The sequence below is a fragment of the Mycteria americana genome, chromosome 1 (assembly GCF_035582795.1).
Source record: "Mycteria americana isolate JAX WOST 10 ecotype Jacksonville Zoo and Gardens chromosome 1, USCA_MyAme_1.0, whole genome shotgun sequence".
NCBI lineage: Eukaryota > Metazoa > Chordata > Aves > Ciconiiformes > Ciconiidae > Mycteria > Mycteria americana.
The window spans coordinates 126,977,016-126,995,653 of record NC_134365.1 but is presented as its reverse complement, the minus strand read 5'-3'; the positions used below and the strand labels follow the sequence as shown (position 1 = coordinate 126,995,653).

The following is an 18,638-nucleotide window of genomic DNA, read 5'->3' as shown; positions in this document are numbered from 1 at the left end:
CAAAGTGAAAACAGAGGATGTTCTTTCTGGGTATATGAAGTCCTGTATGTTTTCTTCCTTCATGTTTCCATCCATTTTTTTCCTCTCTAACAAACTTCTGGGTCTTTTTTTAAACACTGTTTTTTAAGTGCCTCTTTCAAGCCATTTTGGAAAGCTCTGCCTATTATGAAATGTAATCTTCTGAAGACCTCTGTGCTTAGCAGGCCAAATTCTGTTGGTTGCAGATAACAAAATTATTGGAAAGGTGTTGATGGCTTCTGTCTTTTAAACCCAGATTGACAATGATCTCTGGCCCAGTGAATCAATTTATCTGTTGTTATTACATGTACAGTGGAATGTGGTTGTCAGCTGCAAGATCATTATCAGCTGATGCTGGAACTAGGATTTCTTGCCTTCCCTACTGTTCTGAAAAGGTGTGGTGGTACTGTAGAGTGCTGTAGGTCATCTAGTATGGAGACCCTGTTTCCTAGGAAGGATGAGAGTTTCTACCTGTAATCCATTCAGCTAATTCTGGGGTCTACTTTTCTTAAGTGTTGAAGGAAAGGAGAACAGTTCCCAAATCACATTTATATTTCTTCAGGGCAGGCTATGGGATCAGCTGAGTGGCAATACAACGAGGAACAGTTCTTGTTGTTTGTTCGTTTGTTCTTTCTTTCCCCACCCCTCCCCCCCTTCTTTTTTTTTTTTTCCCTCTCTTTATCATGGAAGAGCAGTGCAAGTTTGCATTGTTTATGCAGCTGAGATCAGTGCTCTGACCTACAGAGGTTGAGGCATTTTGAGACTACTCTGCAGAGGTCATTTGCCCCTAAGTTCTACAATTTGATAGTGCTCATGGCACGTGGGTTTTGGACCCAAGCTCTGTATTTTCTCTTGCAGCTTACTTTTGTAATTTAAATATGTCTAGTATTGTTTGAGAGCAACATTTTTGGTCAGATCTTTATAATAGACTTAAATTATCATCTGATTATTTATTCGGGGTCTTTCTTTTCTTAAACTCCTCTGTTTTTTCTTAGACTATGCTTTTTATGTTTGAACCAACATTTTTTCAGATAGAGATTGTTAGAAAAACAATGCAGAGTTGTGCAGGTTTTTTGAAGTATTGAAAGAATTGGCGTGATTATTGGATAGTGTTCTTTCACTATAGTTTTAAGACCATGAGCTTTCGTTTTGAAAATTGACCTAGTTTTACTTAGTGTTTTAATATTAAATTTAGCAAAGAATATCAGATGGATGTGGAAGAAAACTGTGGTTAATGTGTATCGTAGTTATACTACAGTTGAGGGTCTCTGTCTTTACTGTGCAGTTTTGTGGGCAGGTATTTCTATTCCTGTCTTGGTGCAGATATTCTCCCTGCAGCATACTGAGCAGCTCAGATTGCTTTGTTATTTTTCATACATACTGTAACTGTATAATCCTCAGTAATTCACTGCTTTTAATAACTTGTAAGAACTGTTGATGTGTCAGAAGAAAAAAGAAAAATATTGTCAGAGACTTAATATGCTTCCTATTAGAGATCTTTTAGGAAAATTTGGAACTTGCAGCAAAGACAAGTTTCTTAAGTGGACTTCTGAACTGTTAGGTGCAAGACTTCCCTGCTTTTCTTATAACACTTGTATTTTAATTTCAGTCAAACTCAGCGAAGTCCCCATGTGTTTTACCGACATGACTTAATCAATCAACTTCAGCACAATCATGCCCTAGTTACATTGGTTGCAGAAAATCTCTCTGCCTATATGGAAAGCATGAGGCAGTATGCTAAAGGTAAGTTTTCAAATAAAAATTGCCTTATAAATAGAGTGTGTGAAAACTCCAGTTGAAAATGGAGTTAAATTCTTATGATGAAATAACTATTAAGTTTATTTGTTTAATTTTTGAGCGTCTGTGCGGTTGATAGCCTTGGTGGTGTCTGTTTGGGCAAGGAAAGCTTAAGATGTAAACATTTTGTTTCATGATGGAAAATGCGGTGTGTTTTATGGCAGAATATGGGGAAGTGGCAGCTGTTGTTTACCTGTGGATTGATAAATATCATCATGTCCTACTTAGGCTAGGGTGGGTATTTTTGTGGAAAGTCCTAATAATAATCTTAGATTTTGTTCCACTTCTAGTTTTGGATTTTTGTAGGCTCCTTTGAGAAGTTTTTAATCACCTCTATTTGAAGCAAGTTTTTGGAATTTGTCAGGGGGAAGGACTTCAGACCACAGGGATACCGTTTCTTTTTACCATGCAACTCCATTTCTGTTTAGTTGCTTTCTCGCTGCATTTGTTATCAGCAACACTTTGGCAGCACTTTTATATATTTATATAATACATTAGTATTTATATATTTCAGGCTAAACTCAACCCTTCGCTGATGAGTTTACACTCTTGTTCTGGACTAGCTTTCTAGCTACTGAGCTAGAAGTAGGGAAGTGAAGGAGAATGATGGACCAGGAAACTCCTTGTTACACTGGACCACAGTACTTCATATACAGAATTAAGCCAACAGAAGTGGGAGGAGGAGACTTATGCCCCCACCCCCCCCCCCCATCTACTTTACTGACTGGAACTAGATACCATTCTACCCTGGCATCATAACATCCTACCAACCTTTCAGTTACATCTCAAAATGACACAGTATGTTATGTAGGAAGTCAATGTAGATTTTTCAGAGAAGACAGGATATTTGCACATTGTAAAGCATGTGTGTGTGTGTGTCTTCCAATACTTAGGTAAGTTGCCTAGACACCTTTAATTTTGGAATTAATTTAATTTTGGAGTACTTGATAAAAGATATCCAAAAATACATCCTTGAAGACTTCTTTGAATAGTGGTGCTGTATGAAGATGATAGCTTCAGCCAGGTATAGGTCAATGAGAATGACATTTAAGCTAAATCTGCATACTATAGCTGTATTTCTCTATTCAGGAATACATGAGGGGGTTTACACTTATTTAAGTTCCTTAATTAATGATAACGTTGCACTAATTAATGTTAAAATAATACTAAATGCTTTGTTCTGTTCTCAAGCCATACTGTCTTAGGCTTAGTCTTCTCCGGGAAGGTGGAATAGAACAAGTATTGTTTCATGTAACTTCTGTAAGCTCTTGGAGTGCTCTTAAACTTTGCTAAAGTGATGCAAAAATGCAGTTTCATTTATAATGAACTTTGCATCTTAACTATATGGATAGCTTAGAATCTATGATTCTGCCCTTCTCTCAGGCTTTGGCCAGCTATGAAATAATGGGGTTTGGCCTCAGGGTTATGAAGGAAACATAATCAACAAATATGCAACGTTGTCTTTGTCCAAAAATAGCCTACACATACTATTAATGTATGAACTATTATTCATTCATTTCAATTATTTTAAACTCTGAAGCCAAAGGTAATTTTTGACAATAATGTTTACCTATCAAATTGTTGATGACACTGGCAGAAAAATTAGGCTGATGTCTTGCATGATTCTTTTCTTGTGCCAAAAACCACATCCCATTGCCCTGTCTCTCCCCAACTATAATGACTCAGTAAAGCAGTAATATAAACATCTTCAGCACAATAGGAATTATGAGTGTGCAAAGAATTGAATCTAATTACAAGGCAATTAATTTGTGCTTTCTTGAGACACAGCTGCTGCAGGACTTCTACTCGTTTGCATCAGAGTACAAAACCAGATGAACAATAGTGTGGATTTTTTTATTAGATGCTTTATTACATGATTAAGGGAAGCCAGAAAACACCACCTAATGTTTCAGAGACTGTACTAAGACTGTATTACACAGTTCATGTGCAACATCTCTTTCAGTTTCATTTTCATATACTAAATAGAGCAGAACATAGAGCACTGTAAAGTTTGCCTTCCATGTCTTCTTGGAGGAGGAGAGAAGATGGCAGGGGTGCAGGGATGGGAATAAATGAAAAGAGAAGAAAGAACGTTATGATTGTGAGGACAGAAAGAAAGAACTGGACAGCTGTAGAATTAAACTGAGCTGGAGAAGGTGAATGAGACAGAGGGAGGGAATTCAAGGCAAAGGTCAAACAAATGCCATAGGGGAAAAAAATCCCATTGCTCACACATCTTTTTGGCAGTTAATGCCACAATTACTGTGTAATTCATGATATTTTTTTAAAAATTAATTTTGAATTTGCTATATTTTTATTTTCCTTGAAGGCTTCCATAGTTGTGTTCTGTGATGGAGAACCGTGTTCCTATTCTCCTGTTATTCACTAATGCATATTCTTTTCTATCATACTCCCTTTTATATGATTGCCTTTTTAAGGTTAAAGAAAAGCATAATCTGTTTCAGATTTTTTTTCCATGATCTGTGACTTTCTCTTCTACTGAACTCACCCTTTCCTCCAACTCTGCAAAGTCCTCCATGAGATGAGACAACTGCTATTGCATTGTGTAGTCCTGAAGGAGGAGGTCACAGTTTCACCTTTTTGACTCTTTATCAAAGATCTTTTGAAAATTTGAAAAGGTTGCTAGCCAGTTCTTCTTTATCTTGTTTTTCTGAAGTAATAAAAAAATCCAGTGTTAATGAAATGTAATTATTTGTAGAAATTGTGCCATATGATCTTCTATGTGCATTTAACACTAACTGTACTTAAATTTTCAACCAGTCATTTGTTGGTCTATAATTTCTCTGTTCATTCTTCTGCTCCTGTATGTTGAAAGACTGTTTAAGGAGATCCCACTTAGACTTGCTGTTGTATGCACAGTATAGAAAATAAATGGGGCAAACGTAGAAAGAAGCTGAGATGGAGAATATTTAGGGAGACTGAATTTTTTTGTAGTTCAGAGTTTTTCAGAATTCTTAAGTACATACATATTGCCTTTGGGCAACTGACTGGCCTTTAATACCTGAATTCTTCTATCATTGTCACTGTTGCCACCTGTGTCTGTGAATTAATCTCTATTCAGGAAAAAAAAAGCCCAGATAGTCCCCATAGCTAAAACAAACACCACCATCTCCCCCCCAACAAAACAAAATCAAACTAAAGAACCACCCAAAACACCCAACACTCAAGTAATTAGTTTTAATTTCTCTGCAATATGCTTATCTACTGTAATTGTTTCTTCTGCTAGACCCACAGCATATTTTTCAGGTTTTTCTACTTCTAATACTTAAGTAATTTTTGTTCTGCTACTTTTATATTATTTCTTCAGATTTTTTTCACATTTTTTCTTTTGATAATTGCCCATTTATACTCATTTCATTAGGATTATAGTTTAAATTTTTGAAGGATTTCTGGTGAACATGTCTCCAGTTTTGTAGACATCAGTTAACTACTAGTCTTCTCTTTTCCCTTTTATTTAATTTTTAAGCTAATGTACCTTTTGCACTTGTATATAGAGTATTTATGACAATTATTTTTCTCCTAATTTTGAAACACTGATGATGCACTTCAGCTGTTAAGACTTGTTTGGTTTTTTTTTCTTTTCTCCCTCCTTGATATAATAGGAGATACTGATTTTCAGTTCTGAAGATAAATTTTATCATGAGTCTGGATGTTGTCATGATACAGTCTCCCACAGCTGGGTCATCTTAGTTAAATGCAATCTGTATACCTTTGCAAATAAGAAGTATAGCATTAATTAGTTTATAATAGAGCTGTCATATTGAACATGTCATGATGAAATATTATTAGAACAGATCAAGGTAGTGCAAGTACAGATATAGATTGTATCTCTTTAATTAAAAAACCACACAAACAAAACAGCCCCAAAACCAAGTTCCTATGAAGCAAACAGCTGTTTGTTAAACAAAATATTATGCTGAGATTTGATAAAATGCAGATAAAATTGACTTCTTGCCTTACTTTCAAATTACTCAACTTCTTCTGTTTCAAGCTTGTCAGTATTACAGGCATTTGTTTTTTGTACTTGGAAACTTGCAGTAAATAAAGTTGTATACTTTTCTCCTCCAAGTGATGTCATGTATGTAGCTGCTTACAAAGGTGTTAAACAACTGGAGTCATGATTTCCTCTGGAGGGGAAAAACCCTAAAAATGGAAAACTGAAATTTTGGAAAAGATGCTCTGTAACAAAACTAAAGCATCCTCAGAAAAACCACTGGATAATCTGAATTGTATGCTTTGTATACTTGTATTTTAACTGACTTCTGACTTCAAACTGACTACTTGAAATAAGGAAGAATTGATTAGAATAAGTAGAATGCAGGTTCTTAATTCTTCTGTAATACTTCCATTCCACTGAATGATGAGCACATGTATCTGTGCACAAGTGTTGATTTGATTATAGGCCTCAGTAATTTTTGCCTATACCCATTTTAATTTAGGATGAAATATTAACTGGTAGGAGGCTGCTGAAAGTTATTTTCATACACCGTACTGAAAATTTATTTTTCTCTGAGTGGTTTTAATTATGTTCAGGCTAACCAGTCTTCACACACATCATGTCTTTTAGAGTCAGCATGTCTTTTCTGAATGTATTGTCTAATAGAACTTTTTATATTGGCAGAGCATGGTGAATATGATCCTCAAACTGTAAGACCAGGAAGCAGATACAGTCATGTGCAGGAAGTACAGGAGCGACTTAACTTCTTACGGTTAGTTTTAACTTGATCACTTGTTTAACTTCTGTAAGAATACTTCAAATACTTTAAAGGAAAAAAAAAAACAACTTGGTATCTCTTTCTCTTATCTAGTTCTAAGTTGCTGTGTTAACTTCTTTCAAAACTCAAATCCAAAAATACACCAAATGTTTTTGGTTTGGTTTGATGGGGTCCGTGTCCCGTCCCACCCCCCCACCCTCCCCGCCCCGAGGGCTTCTATGCTAGTATTGGAATATTCAAGTAAAGTTTATTGGGATCTGGCAATCCAAGGCTCTGATTCTGCACTAAGATTTGTATGGACTTTTTCTGTCTGTGTGCAGAACCCTACTGACTTGAATACAATGTGCATGTGGATACAGTTACATACGTATTGGGGTAACTTAGCTGAAAATTTAAAATATTCCATGTAGGGATATGCCCGTGTGTCCTTATTCGTTGCACCACACCAGAGTAAAATCCATGGTCATAAACTGACATATACTTGTGTCGGACACTGATGTTAGGTTGTCAGTGACTGAGCCTTAGAAAGAGGTTGGAATGAAAGAATTATTTGGATGACTTTTGACCAGCTGCTGTTTGAGTAAAATAAGAAAACAAAGGATCTCTGCTCATCACAGAGCTGCAGTATGTTGATGCTTTTTAGGTTCTGTCTCTCTCAACTTTTTCTCACTTGGTTTTTAACCTTTTTTAGACAAGTAAAAAGACATGAACTGTCAAACTGTGAAGTTGTGAAGTATTTTTTACTTGTTTTCTGAGAGTTTTTTGCTTTTTAAAATTTTACCAAGAAAACCAAAAAATTTTATGAATTAAACTGAAGTGTTAAACAACTGTGTTATGAAGCTATACAATAGCATATGGATAGCAGACTTCATTTATCACTCCTCCATGTTAAAAATTGTGACTTCCTTTAAGTTCACTAGTTGTTAATGTAAAGGAATAAATGAAGTCCCATGGCTGTCAAATGTAGAATATGTAGGTAGCAATTTCTGAAAAGCAATGCTGTAACTTAGTCGCTGATTTCTTTTACAAAGAAAAGATTTTTGAATCAGAAAAGTGATTCTGAAGAGCTTTGATTATTGTTTGTTCTTCCTGAAACATTTGTAGTGTTAACTCTCAGAATTGAAGTTCTTGATAGTTCTTTAATAATAATTTAACACAAATGAAAAACTTACTTAAATAAAAGGAGAAGTTTCCAGTTTGTTGACTTCTGCTTATGGCTCTATTCCATAGAATTGATACCTTATTTTGTGATTTTGCTAAAGCAAGTGCTAAAACATAGTGAATGATTGCAGAAGTAATCTAATCTCTTATGTTGTGACCTGACTTTTAAACTGAATAGTTTACATTAGGAGATGTGCATTTGTTTGTATATAATATGTAAATAGTGCTTGGTATTTTTGTGTAAAACATTTTTTTTTCTGAATTTTATTCCTTTTTCGTTTGGGCTATAAGGTCTATCCATTCAAACTTACTAAGAAATCATGAGGCTAATTATGAATGGACTGATGATGTAAATAAAGTTTTCAGGGTTGTACTTATGATATATACATGTACAATATACATATTCACCTTTTTGCCTGTACTTTTTACTGAATTGTAACTCTCGATGTCTGTTAGACAGTGCTGTTAATTGTCTCTTTGTTTTGCTCAAGATTTTTATTGAAGGATGGTCAGCTGTGGCTCTGTGCCCCTCAGGCGAAGCAAATATGGAAGTGTTTAGCTGAAAATGCGGTTTATCTTTGTGATCGCGAAGCCTGTTTTAAATGGTATTCCAAACTAATGGGGGATGAACCAGACTTAGACCCTGACATTAATAAGGACTTCTTTGAAAATAATGTGCTTCAGCTGGATCCCTCCCTATTAACAGAAAATGGAATGAAATGTTTTGAACGTTTCTTCAAAGCTGTGAACTGTCGAGAAGGAAAGCTAGTAGCAAAGAGACGAGCCTATATGATGGATGATCTGGAATTAATAGGATTAGACTACCTTTGGAGGGTAAGTTAATGGGAGGAAACTTCTGAAAGGTTAACTGCTAAGTCTTTCTCAGTGTCTTTATATTTTTAGGAATGTGTAATTTATTACTTATAGACTCAAATTACGAAAAGCTACTTTGTCAAACTAAATGCATGGATATTGACTCCACTGTCTTCCCAGCAAGTATGCAAGTTGGTAACTTTGCAGACCGATGTTTAATGGAAAGTTATTTGAAACATCAAGTATATTTGTATATACACGAGGTTAAAAATTTGCCTATACTGTTGAAGAAGAGAGGATCGTTCCAGGTGAATTATCTGTAGGTTTCTTTCGCTCTTTCACGCACATTAGGACTAAACTTTGTTTTGTGCGCTTCATAATGAATCATTCTAGTATGGGAAACTGGAGTGATTCTAGATTAGACCAAGTGATCACTGGTCTGATTCTTTCTCTTGTATCCACAACCTTTTGCCAAAGCATGGTTATAGCTTTTCAATAGAAAGACTGTAGCTTTCTGAAGCTTGCCAAAACTATTGGTGAAAAACACCAGTATCTAGTTTGATACTTAATTTTTTCAGAGTATTTCTAGTTTTCAAGAGCTGCATTAGAACCCACAGTAGCACACTGTGGCATGATTATCATGGCTGTGTTTTGTAAAACGTGCCATATATAAAGCAACAGTCTTCAGTAATTTTGGTTGTGGCTTGTTGAAGGGTTAGGTATTTTAATCATGGTGATAGTAGTTAAAACCAAAGTAGATCACAATTTTTATACAAATAAGTTTTCACCCAGTGTTTGTGTACAAAGTGCCCACATAATGCTAGCGTGTTTTACTTGTGGGAATCAACTTACTTGGATCTGCCCTGCTGTTTGGCAGCATGACAGAACTCAAGAAGCTTCGTCTCGGTATCCTGCAGGGGTTGTCTGTAAGGCCTGCTTTCAGACCTGGTGGCTTGTAATTAAAATATAGATTATCAGGTTAGAAACAGAACTCATCTGCCTGTCCCCCTTCCACCTACTCACAGCTATTTAAATGCTTTAAAATTCTGTTTTTAAATCTTTGGTGATGTAGATTGTTCAAGCATCTGAAAAAATAGTTGTCTTATTCTCTGAAACTAGTGAAAATGGAAATGTAATGTGAAGAGGAATATATAAACACTGCTTTCATTCTGTTTATAAAGCATCGGCTTTTTTTGCTAACTCTGAACTCCTTTAAACTAGTTAATTCCTAATTTTGACTCTTTAACTTTAGTGTAAGTTGTATTGATTGTATTTTGTAACTAAGTGTTGTAGTCACTTTCACATCGTAAAATAATTAGACATACTGTTGTGTCAAGATACTTACGTAGCCGTTTTGTTTTTAAATTTTATACCAAAAAGTTTCTAGATGTTCTAATGACTTTTTTTTTTTTTTAAATTATGCTAGGTTGTGATTCAGGGAAATGATGACATCGCAAACAGAGCAATAGATCTTCTTAAAGAGATCTATACTAATCTTGGCCCAAGGTTACAAGTTAATCAGGTAAAAAAACAAACAAGCAACAGGAAAACTGGAATATAATGTGATAGAAAAACAGTGAAAAAATTCAATTTAGTGATATTTTTATACTTGAAAGCTTTGAAACCAGAGAATAGTTTTTATGTTTTGGAGAGTATACTCCTGAGCCCAGCCATCAGGTTCTGGTCAGATGCAGAATTAAGAGGTTTTTTTCCTGATATTTACAGACTGAACTATGAAAATTTTTTTTTATATTAAATTGATCTGTTGTATTTGCTCTTTCTACTCAGAAGACAGTTCATATCATATACTTAGGTAAGCCTTTTGTTGAACTTCCAGTTGCTGTACTTATTTGTACTAGTATGTTCACTGGATGGGTCTCTTGAGTGTTGTCACAAGCTAATCTAATCTTTTTTTTTATGTCATGTCCCTTACAAAGGGTCTCAGAGTTTCCATATAATGGTCAAGCTGAGCTCTAGCAAATCAGGTATTTTCTCCCTATGTTAATATTTGCTGGGAGCTGCGTTTCAGTGGACAGAGAGAAGGAGAAGAGATAATGAGTTTCTGAAAGGTCAGAGGAAGTGAACTGTTGGGATTTTACAAATTTGGGGGGAATATTGTCCTCCAGACAATCTCCAGTTGGTAGCTTGCCAGCTGTATTTCTTAAAACTCCAATTTTCTTACTTGTCCTCAAAAACACTTTTATAGTCTTCAGAGCTGCCAGTCTGCTCGATACAGCACAGCTGCTCTAGGTGGTGCATTTACAGCCAATTCAAGCTGTATCTTAACTTTAGTGGCAGATGGACTGCATGCTTTTTTCTTGCTATAGGTCTGGGCTTAGTAAGCACGCGTAGATCTGTCCATGTGCACATGGCTAGATCTGACACTTCCAGGAAGTGTTGGATTTACTGAACATGCACACTGGTATTTTGTTTCAGTGTGCTGGTAACTCCTCTGCTCCTGAGCTGCCTCGAAGAAAGTGGCTACTGGACTGTGGTTTATTGCCATAGCTATGACTGTTAATGTTTCTATTGCAGACTACTACCTGGAGGCACTGCAGGCTTTTTACAGTGATACTATAGGTTATATGTCAGTCTAGGTCAGGAGCAAGGAGATGTTAGATATCAGGCAGAAGGAAGAGATTTGCTGCAGCTGCCACTATACTGAATCTAGCTCAAAAGTAATTTCTGAGTTTATGCAGGAAAAGAGTGTCTCTGGAACTGGGTTATGCGATGTGGGGGGGGAAGAGGATAGTTGCTCTGGTGATCTGTAAATATTCTGTGTTCACTCTTAGTGTAAAGTAAGTTAACCTGTACTAGATTGTCAGCTAGACATTCTTTAACATAGTCTGAGGAAATTAATAACAAAGTCCAATTTAGTGTTCTCTGTGCAAACTTTCACTTTTTCTATTTAAGTGCACATTTGCACTGTACAGTTACAGCTACTGATGACATGCAAGATTTTTTGAAGCGCAAGATTTTTTGAAGCGCACACTAAATTAGATCTATTTATCAATGGGAGTTTATTCTAAAGTGGAATAAAACAGCTTTATAGAGTAACTACCTGGTTTTGTTGTGGTGGGGTTTTTTTTGTTTTGTTTTACTTCTATCATTGGATTGTCCTGCTGAAAAGGTGGTTTTTAATGTTTCTTGTTATTGCACCAATTTTTTCATGTAATTAGGTAGTGATTCATGAAGACTTCATTCAGTCCTGTTTTGATCGTCTAAAAGCCTCCTATGATACTTTATGTGTGTTGGATGGAGATAAAGACAGTATCAACTGTGCAAGACAAGAAGCAATACGAATGGTGAGAGTGTTGACTGTTTTAAGAGAGTACATAAATGAATGTGACAGTGATTACCACGAAGAGAGAACTATTCTACCTATGTCGAGGTATGTGTGAAAATGCACTACTGTGATTTTGATTTCTGTTAACTAAAATATTACTAATTATCTTTGTGATTTTTATATTCTAAAGGGTTTCTGTTCAGGGAATGTGTTTATAGAGTTTCAAAATCCCATTTTCTCTGCTAATACATCTAAACTGTGATCTGTAGTAAAAAAAAAAAAAAATTTGAAAGATCAGACAAGTACAGACGTATATGAAAGGGAGAGCAGACCTGAGAATAAACTTGTTTCTGGTGTTTTGTTCTGTAACTAGCACAACGTACCTCTGGCTAAATTGGTTTGGATGGATTTCTTTTTTTCAGATAATTACTTAGAAGCAATACTATTCTTTAAGTTAGCATGGGCAAACCTTTTGTTTTTCGTAGTCCTGTCATACAAAAAACATGTTGTTAATGTATATCTTCATCTTCCAGAACTGTTTACAGAGATGCTAATCTTACTTTGCAAGCTTAAATTCATGATTATCTCTAAGTGAAATATTCTGTGTAAGTTCCTCATAAAAAGGGGAAGAAGAGAATAGCACTTGGAAGTATATTTATTTTCTGTATACCTTGACTCTTCTTATACTTGTCCTTGAGTAAAAACAGCTTAAGTCCTAGCTGCTCCTTCTTTAACTCTGTCTTTGGTACAAAGAAAAAGGAAACACTTAAATCCAATGTTGTGTAGATATTTTTCACAAACAAAATACTTTATTTCCTGAGAGAGGAAGGCAGAACAGAAAACTGTTTAAATGTTCCAGTGTTAGTAAATGCTGTCTGTGGGAAGAAAGTCTCAAAAATACATAAGGAATACACTGAGATGCTATGGATTTATGATGCAGCTAGCATATTTTTAGACATGGTGGGGGTTTGTTGTCCCCTTATTTTAAATGCCCTTTTTGTCAAGAAAATTGAAGAGAGTGCTGTTTCTTCATGATGTGTCAGTAATTTGCAGTGCTCCTACAGCATTTTTATTGTATATCTTGATTGGTTAGTCCTAAGTTCTCTTGTTGATTGCAGGTGCATCTCTATGTGGGCTGCTTATTTGATTAGACTAACTTTTTCACAGGTCTTATTAGCAAGGAGCTTTTATGAGAAATTTTTGCCTCCTTTTGTTGCATGGGATTAGTTTGTTGGGCTTATCTGGGCACATCTTTCCTAGTGAGTTCCCTGCCATTGTGCTAAGTGTGATCACTGCTAGTGTGAAAACATTTCTTCTTTTTTTGACCTCTTTGAATTTTTTAAAAGCATTTTGGTTTTTAGAATTGGAATTCTAATATATAGTATTATAACTATATTCTATAACTTTTCATAGCTTTTGACAGAAGGCATTAAGACTTGGTGGCCTGATGGCTTTTTCTGATCTTGATGTATTAAAAACTGAGTTGTTTTGCTAAAAGACAAAAACATAGTTGCCAGTCTGAGCTTTATTTGTGCATTTTGGTCAGGAAGTTACAAGCAAGAGAAAGGATCTAAAACTTCATAAAGTGGCTTTTTAAAATTCTGTCAATGCTCCTAACCTGACTATAAAGTTGACCACGTTTAACGCACTTGTGCGGAGCGTGGCTTCTTGAAAGTTTCTGTGTATGTTATGTTTGCATAATTGCTGGTGCCTTCACAAAATAATCTCATGCTGGAGTATACCACCATACATAAAGATTTGATGTTGAAATATCTGCAACACAAAATACAGCAGGAAAAATAATTTATTTCATGAGGGCAAAAATAACTTTATCTGGTTTATTTATTTTCAGAGCTTTCCGTGGTAAACACATCACACTGGTAGTTCGTTTTCCAAACCAAGGCCGACAGGTGGAAGATTTGGATATTTGGTCTCATACAAATGACACAATTGGCCAAGTACGGCGTTGTATTCTCAATCGTATTAAAGCCAATAGTGCGCACACAAAAGTAGAACTGTTCATAGGTGGTGAGCTGGTGGACCCTGCGGATGATAGAAAATTAATTGGGCAGTTGAATCTCAAAGATAAAACGGTAAGTATTGCAGGTTGATTATTTATGTCAATTTAGATGCCGCTTACCTTTTGTAAATGCTTGAAAAATACCATGCATGGGATCACTTATTCTTGTGAAATTGTTCCATTCCTCCTCCTTGTGTTCTGCCATTAACATTGTATCAGATGCATATTTAGTAAAGAATCTTCATTTTTACATAGTATTAAAACTATGATTGTGTTTTTCAGCTAATTACAGCTAAGCTTACACAGATAAATTCTAATATGCCCTCAAGTCCAGATAGTTCTTCTGACTCTTCAACTGGTTCTCCGGGCAACCATGGCAATCACTACAGTGATGGTCCAAATCCAGAAGTTGAAAGCTGTTTGCCTGGAGTGGTAAGCATATAGTTAGAGTCTCAAATGAACAGTTTAAAAGCATTTTTTCCCCTACACTTTGTCTTTAATGATTTTTACGGGTTTTTTTATTTGCTTATTTTAAGATCATGTCACTGCATCCTCGATATATCTCTTTTCTTTGGCAAGTCGCAGACTTGGGCAGTAGCCTAAATATGCCACCTCTTAGAGATGGAGCACGTGTTCTGATGAAGCTCATGCCACCAGGTAAAACTTAATTTTATCCTGTTTTATATTGTAATATCCTGTATAATAATTTCTCACCTGTTATAGAAAAATGAAGTTAGGGGAGTATTTTCAACTTTCTGGTAACTTATTGATACTGTAATTCATGACTGTTAGGATTAGAATTTGTATGTATTTCCCAAATAGTTTGTATTTCCTAATCCTAACTAGGATTGTATGTATTTCCCAAATAGTTATTTCTTGTCTGTCATATGAAGTTACATAGTTTGCAGTTGGTACTGGGGTTCAGTGCCACAGTGCAGTGAAAATGGGGAGAAGCGTTGTATTTCGAAGTGGTTTTGTAGCACTACTTTAATAGGATCTCTTTTGTACTGTGACAGAAATGATCATTGCAGAACACTTCAAAGTCTTATTTTGTCTGTCAGTTACATTTTTTGCAACTTCTCTGATACACTTAAAATTTTTCAGATTTATAATGGTAAATACTGCTGGCTTATTCTGGAGTACTTGTGTTATAAAATGTTTATAAGTTGTGTTTTTATTGCAGATAACACTACGGTTGAGAAACTAAGAGCTATTTGTTTAGATCATGCAAAGCTTGGGGAAAGCAGCCTTAGTCCATCCCTTGATTCTCTATTCTTTGGTCCTTCTGCCTCACAAGTGCTGTATCTAACAGAGGTTTGTGATGCTTTGCCTGTTCTTTAAAAATCTTCAACTCTCTCTTTGGCAGTCCTTTCTGTAACATTGTGGAAGCCTAAGATCAATTTCTGGTTTGATTTTAGCAATTGAAAATACTTAACAATTTACTGGAATAAACTGGTGTATGGCCAATGCTGTCAAAGCATTGCTTAAGTAGTATCCCAACATAGTCTCATGTTCAGTCATCTATATTCAAGCTAGTGCATTTCTGTTAGTTAACTCTCTGTTTTATTCTACAGGTAGTTTATGCCTTGTTAATGCCTGCCAGTGCACCTCTGGGAGAAGATGCCAGTGACTTCCAGTACAACTTCTTAAAAAGTGGTGGTTTGCCTCTTGTATTGAGCATGCTGACTAGAAATAACTTCCTGCCAAATGCAGATATGGAAACTCGAAGGGGTGCCTACCTTAATGCTCTAAAAATAGCCAAATTATTGCTAACAGCAATTGGATATGGCCATGTTCGAGCTGTGGCAGAAGCTTGTCAGCCAGTTGTGGAAGGCACAAGTACAATTTCACCGGTAATACAAATCTTCCTTGATGCAAATAGTAATGTACTCTGGGTTTTATGTTGTCTGCAGCAATGTCTGTCTGCTCTCCATTGACAACCTCTTTGAGTGAGTTGCATGTCAAGAACTCTTGGTACTTTCAGATAATGTTGTCTGACGATTCTGAAAAAGAAATCAACTTACTAAACAAATCCTGTTTCTTTCTGACTGTAGAAAAGTTAGGTGTGAGATCCACCTGCTTCATATATGATTTTTGGTGGTTTGTATGGTGGTCAGTACAGGTAACTTTCCATTTTCAAGTACATCTATTCCATAAATATGAATTCTGATTCTTTTGAGCTGTTGAGTCTATTGAAGGATGTGCCTCTGAATTTCTTATATCTCCTATTTATGATTAGAGAATAAAACAACAGAACTGAGTCATGCCAACTCCTTTTCTACACAAAAATAAGTCCTTGGCTTGCTACACTCCTAATTCTGTCCATTGCTTGTAGAAAATGCTTGCAGAGACCAACTAAGTATGTTGCAAAGTTAAGTGTTGATAGTTGAAAGGTGTCCTACCCTAAGATTTCTCCGAGTTGGAAAGGGAAAGTGTAACACAGGTGTTCTGAACTGTCATCTCACATGTCTATAGTAGTAGATTTTGTGCACATTTAATATGACTAGTTAGTTTTTCTACATCTGGACAAATATGTTGTGGGTCAAGATTTTATTTCTGCCCTTTTACAGTAGGTGTACAGCATAGAGCCTAAAAATTAAAATTTACTGCTGTCCTTCTTGGCCATCTGCTTCTAGGTATTCCAGCTATTTTTTTTTTCTTTTGTGAAGTTCCATCCTAAGTAGTTGCTTGAGCTGTCAGCCTATACTCAAGAATATACATAGAGGGCCCCACTTCAGAGCACTTTCTTCCAGAATATTTACTAAGATCCATCTCTGAAGCAGAGAAGTACGTTCTCCTTGAGTCTGAACCATCTGTTCTGGTTAGTTCCATCTTTTGGAAGATACCAGATTCATTCTTTTTGAAGGAAATCAAAACTCTTGACAATTACAAAAAAAGTGAAGATTGCTTTTCATGTCTCATGTTAGAATATAATAGAAACATCTTAAAGCAAACATGTTTACCACCCTGTCCTTCATCTGTTTAAAATGAGTAAATTTTACTGCCCTATTTTCTAATGATGATTATTCAAAAGGCAGTTTGGAACACAGATAACATCAATTGAGTCTTGAAGGACTGTTTGAAACAGATTTATGCTGACCACTTAGGAGGTAGTAGCATTTGTCCATGACTACTGACATTCACTGTTAAGTGTTGCAAACATCTAACTTTATTATTAACTGATTTGTTGGAAAAACCATGGTTATTCTTGCTGTCATCGTCATCTTATTTGAAGGGCTTTGGTCTTGATACTTTTTATTGCTGCAACACCAGTAAGCTTACACCTTGGGACGGAAGTGGGATTTGTAAATACCTTTCATCTATCATATCTAAACCCATAAGTAGCATAGCATAACTTTCTGTCTTGGCTTTCCATCAGCGCTTAAGAGAATGAGGTAACCAAGACTATGCGTCTGCAGTCTTCCAGTTACTGGTCTGCTGCTGTCAGTAGAACCTTTTAAATTTTTATTTTCTTCCTTGCTTTCATAGAAAGTTGAATCAATAATGTTGTTAAACATAGTATTCTGGTACATAGATCCTGGTTTGCCCCCATATATATTGTTTGATCCTTTTACAGCCTGTTTCTGATAGCTAATTGACTGTGTAAGATCTATTACCATCTTCAATGTGAGTTCTGTAATTTTGCTCCTTGAATCAAGTGTCTTGGTGAAGCTGACAAAGCAAAGGGATATGACCAGCAGCAGGTGTTACAGTCCAACTTCACAGTGTGTCTTTTGAGCAGCATTTGAGACAGGATTTTTGGATGAAATTGTACGAGAAAATGAAGAAATTCTTTTGTACAAGAAGCTTTAACTTCTAACCACAGCACACAGAGTCTTTTCAAGGAAGTTTGTCTATGAGAAGGAAACAACCATTTCAGATTTGAACTCTCGAAACTATGGAGCTCTGTCAGCCCAAGGAGGAGGAACTCTGTAGTCAAACCAATACAGAAAAGATAAAAACTTGTCTTGCTGCTGTTTCTCTTGTGAAAGTATGATAAAGAACAGGAGGGATAATCTGGAACAGAATTCGTCAATAGAGGTCTAACTCAAATTTTTAAAATGTGCTTAACTATAATGAACACTGCAGCCGTGTTCTTTCTGGACACTATTAGCTAATCCAGAGGGAGAGCCGTTGTTGTAGCAAACCCTTTCTTTCCTACATCAACAGAAAGGGAAGGAGGCAATGTAATTCTAAACATTCAGTTAACTTGAAATAGTCTGATCAATAAACCCCCAAACATAAGTAGTTTTGAGCAAGTGTCTCTCCCCTTAACTACCTGTACTCTGTGATCGTGCACTGTAGCATACAGTGTCTTCAGATGTGATAGTATCATTTGAAAATGAGGGGGTTTCTTTTTCTTAGTGTTTGCAGTTTCTGTAAGTATTTTTCCTTCCAAGATCTTATCTATTTCTACCAAACCTTTCCAAGTAACTTTATATTTTCGTATCTTCTTGCTTTCTTTTTTCCATGTAAAAATAAGCATAAGAAATACTTTCTTCCAGATAAACCAGGCTACGCATGACCAGGCAGTGGTGCTACAAAACGCCCTACAAAACATTCCTAATCCAACTTCAGAATGCATGCTAAGAAATGTAGCGATTCGTCTTGCACAGCAAATATCTGATGAGGTTAGTGAATTCATTTCTGTATCACCTTTTTTTCCTGTAGTTTGTTTTTTTTTTTTTAATCCTGAAATTTATTGCTTTGTAAGACATGGATTTTCCTTCTAAAATGTCATGAAACATTTTAGGTGATGTTCATAAGGTTCATAAGTTGTTGACTAATTAAAAGTATTTAATGAATT

General features: G+C 35.8%; 1 protein-coding gene across 2 annotated transcripts in view; it reads left to right on the top strand.

Moving 5' to 3' along the window:
- The window catches only part of USP9X (ubiquitin specific peptidase 9 X-linked), a 107,585-nt gene that overhangs the window by 51,642 nt on the left and 37,305 nt on the right, over positions 1-18,638 (top strand). For both annotated transcript variants that reach the window (XM_075520235.1, XM_075520227.1), the window contains exons 14-24: positions 1,628-1,761; positions 6,458-6,545; positions 8,204-8,546; positions 9,952-10,047; positions 11,705-11,916; positions 13,664-13,904; positions 14,114-14,263; positions 14,368-14,488; positions 15,015-15,145; positions 15,406-15,684; positions 18,337-18,462. In XM_075520235.1, the coding sequence (XP_075376350.1) occupies positions 1,628-1,761; positions 6,458-6,545; positions 8,204-8,546; positions 9,952-10,047; positions 11,705-11,916; positions 13,664-13,904; positions 14,114-14,263; positions 14,368-14,488; positions 15,015-15,145; positions 15,406-15,684; positions 18,337-18,462 (1,921 nt within the window). The remainder of the gene's footprint in view (positions 1-1,627; positions 1,762-6,457; positions 6,546-8,203; positions 8,547-9,951; positions 10,048-11,704; positions 11,917-13,663; positions 13,905-14,113; positions 14,264-14,367; positions 14,489-15,014; positions 15,146-15,405; positions 15,685-18,336; positions 18,463-18,638) is intronic.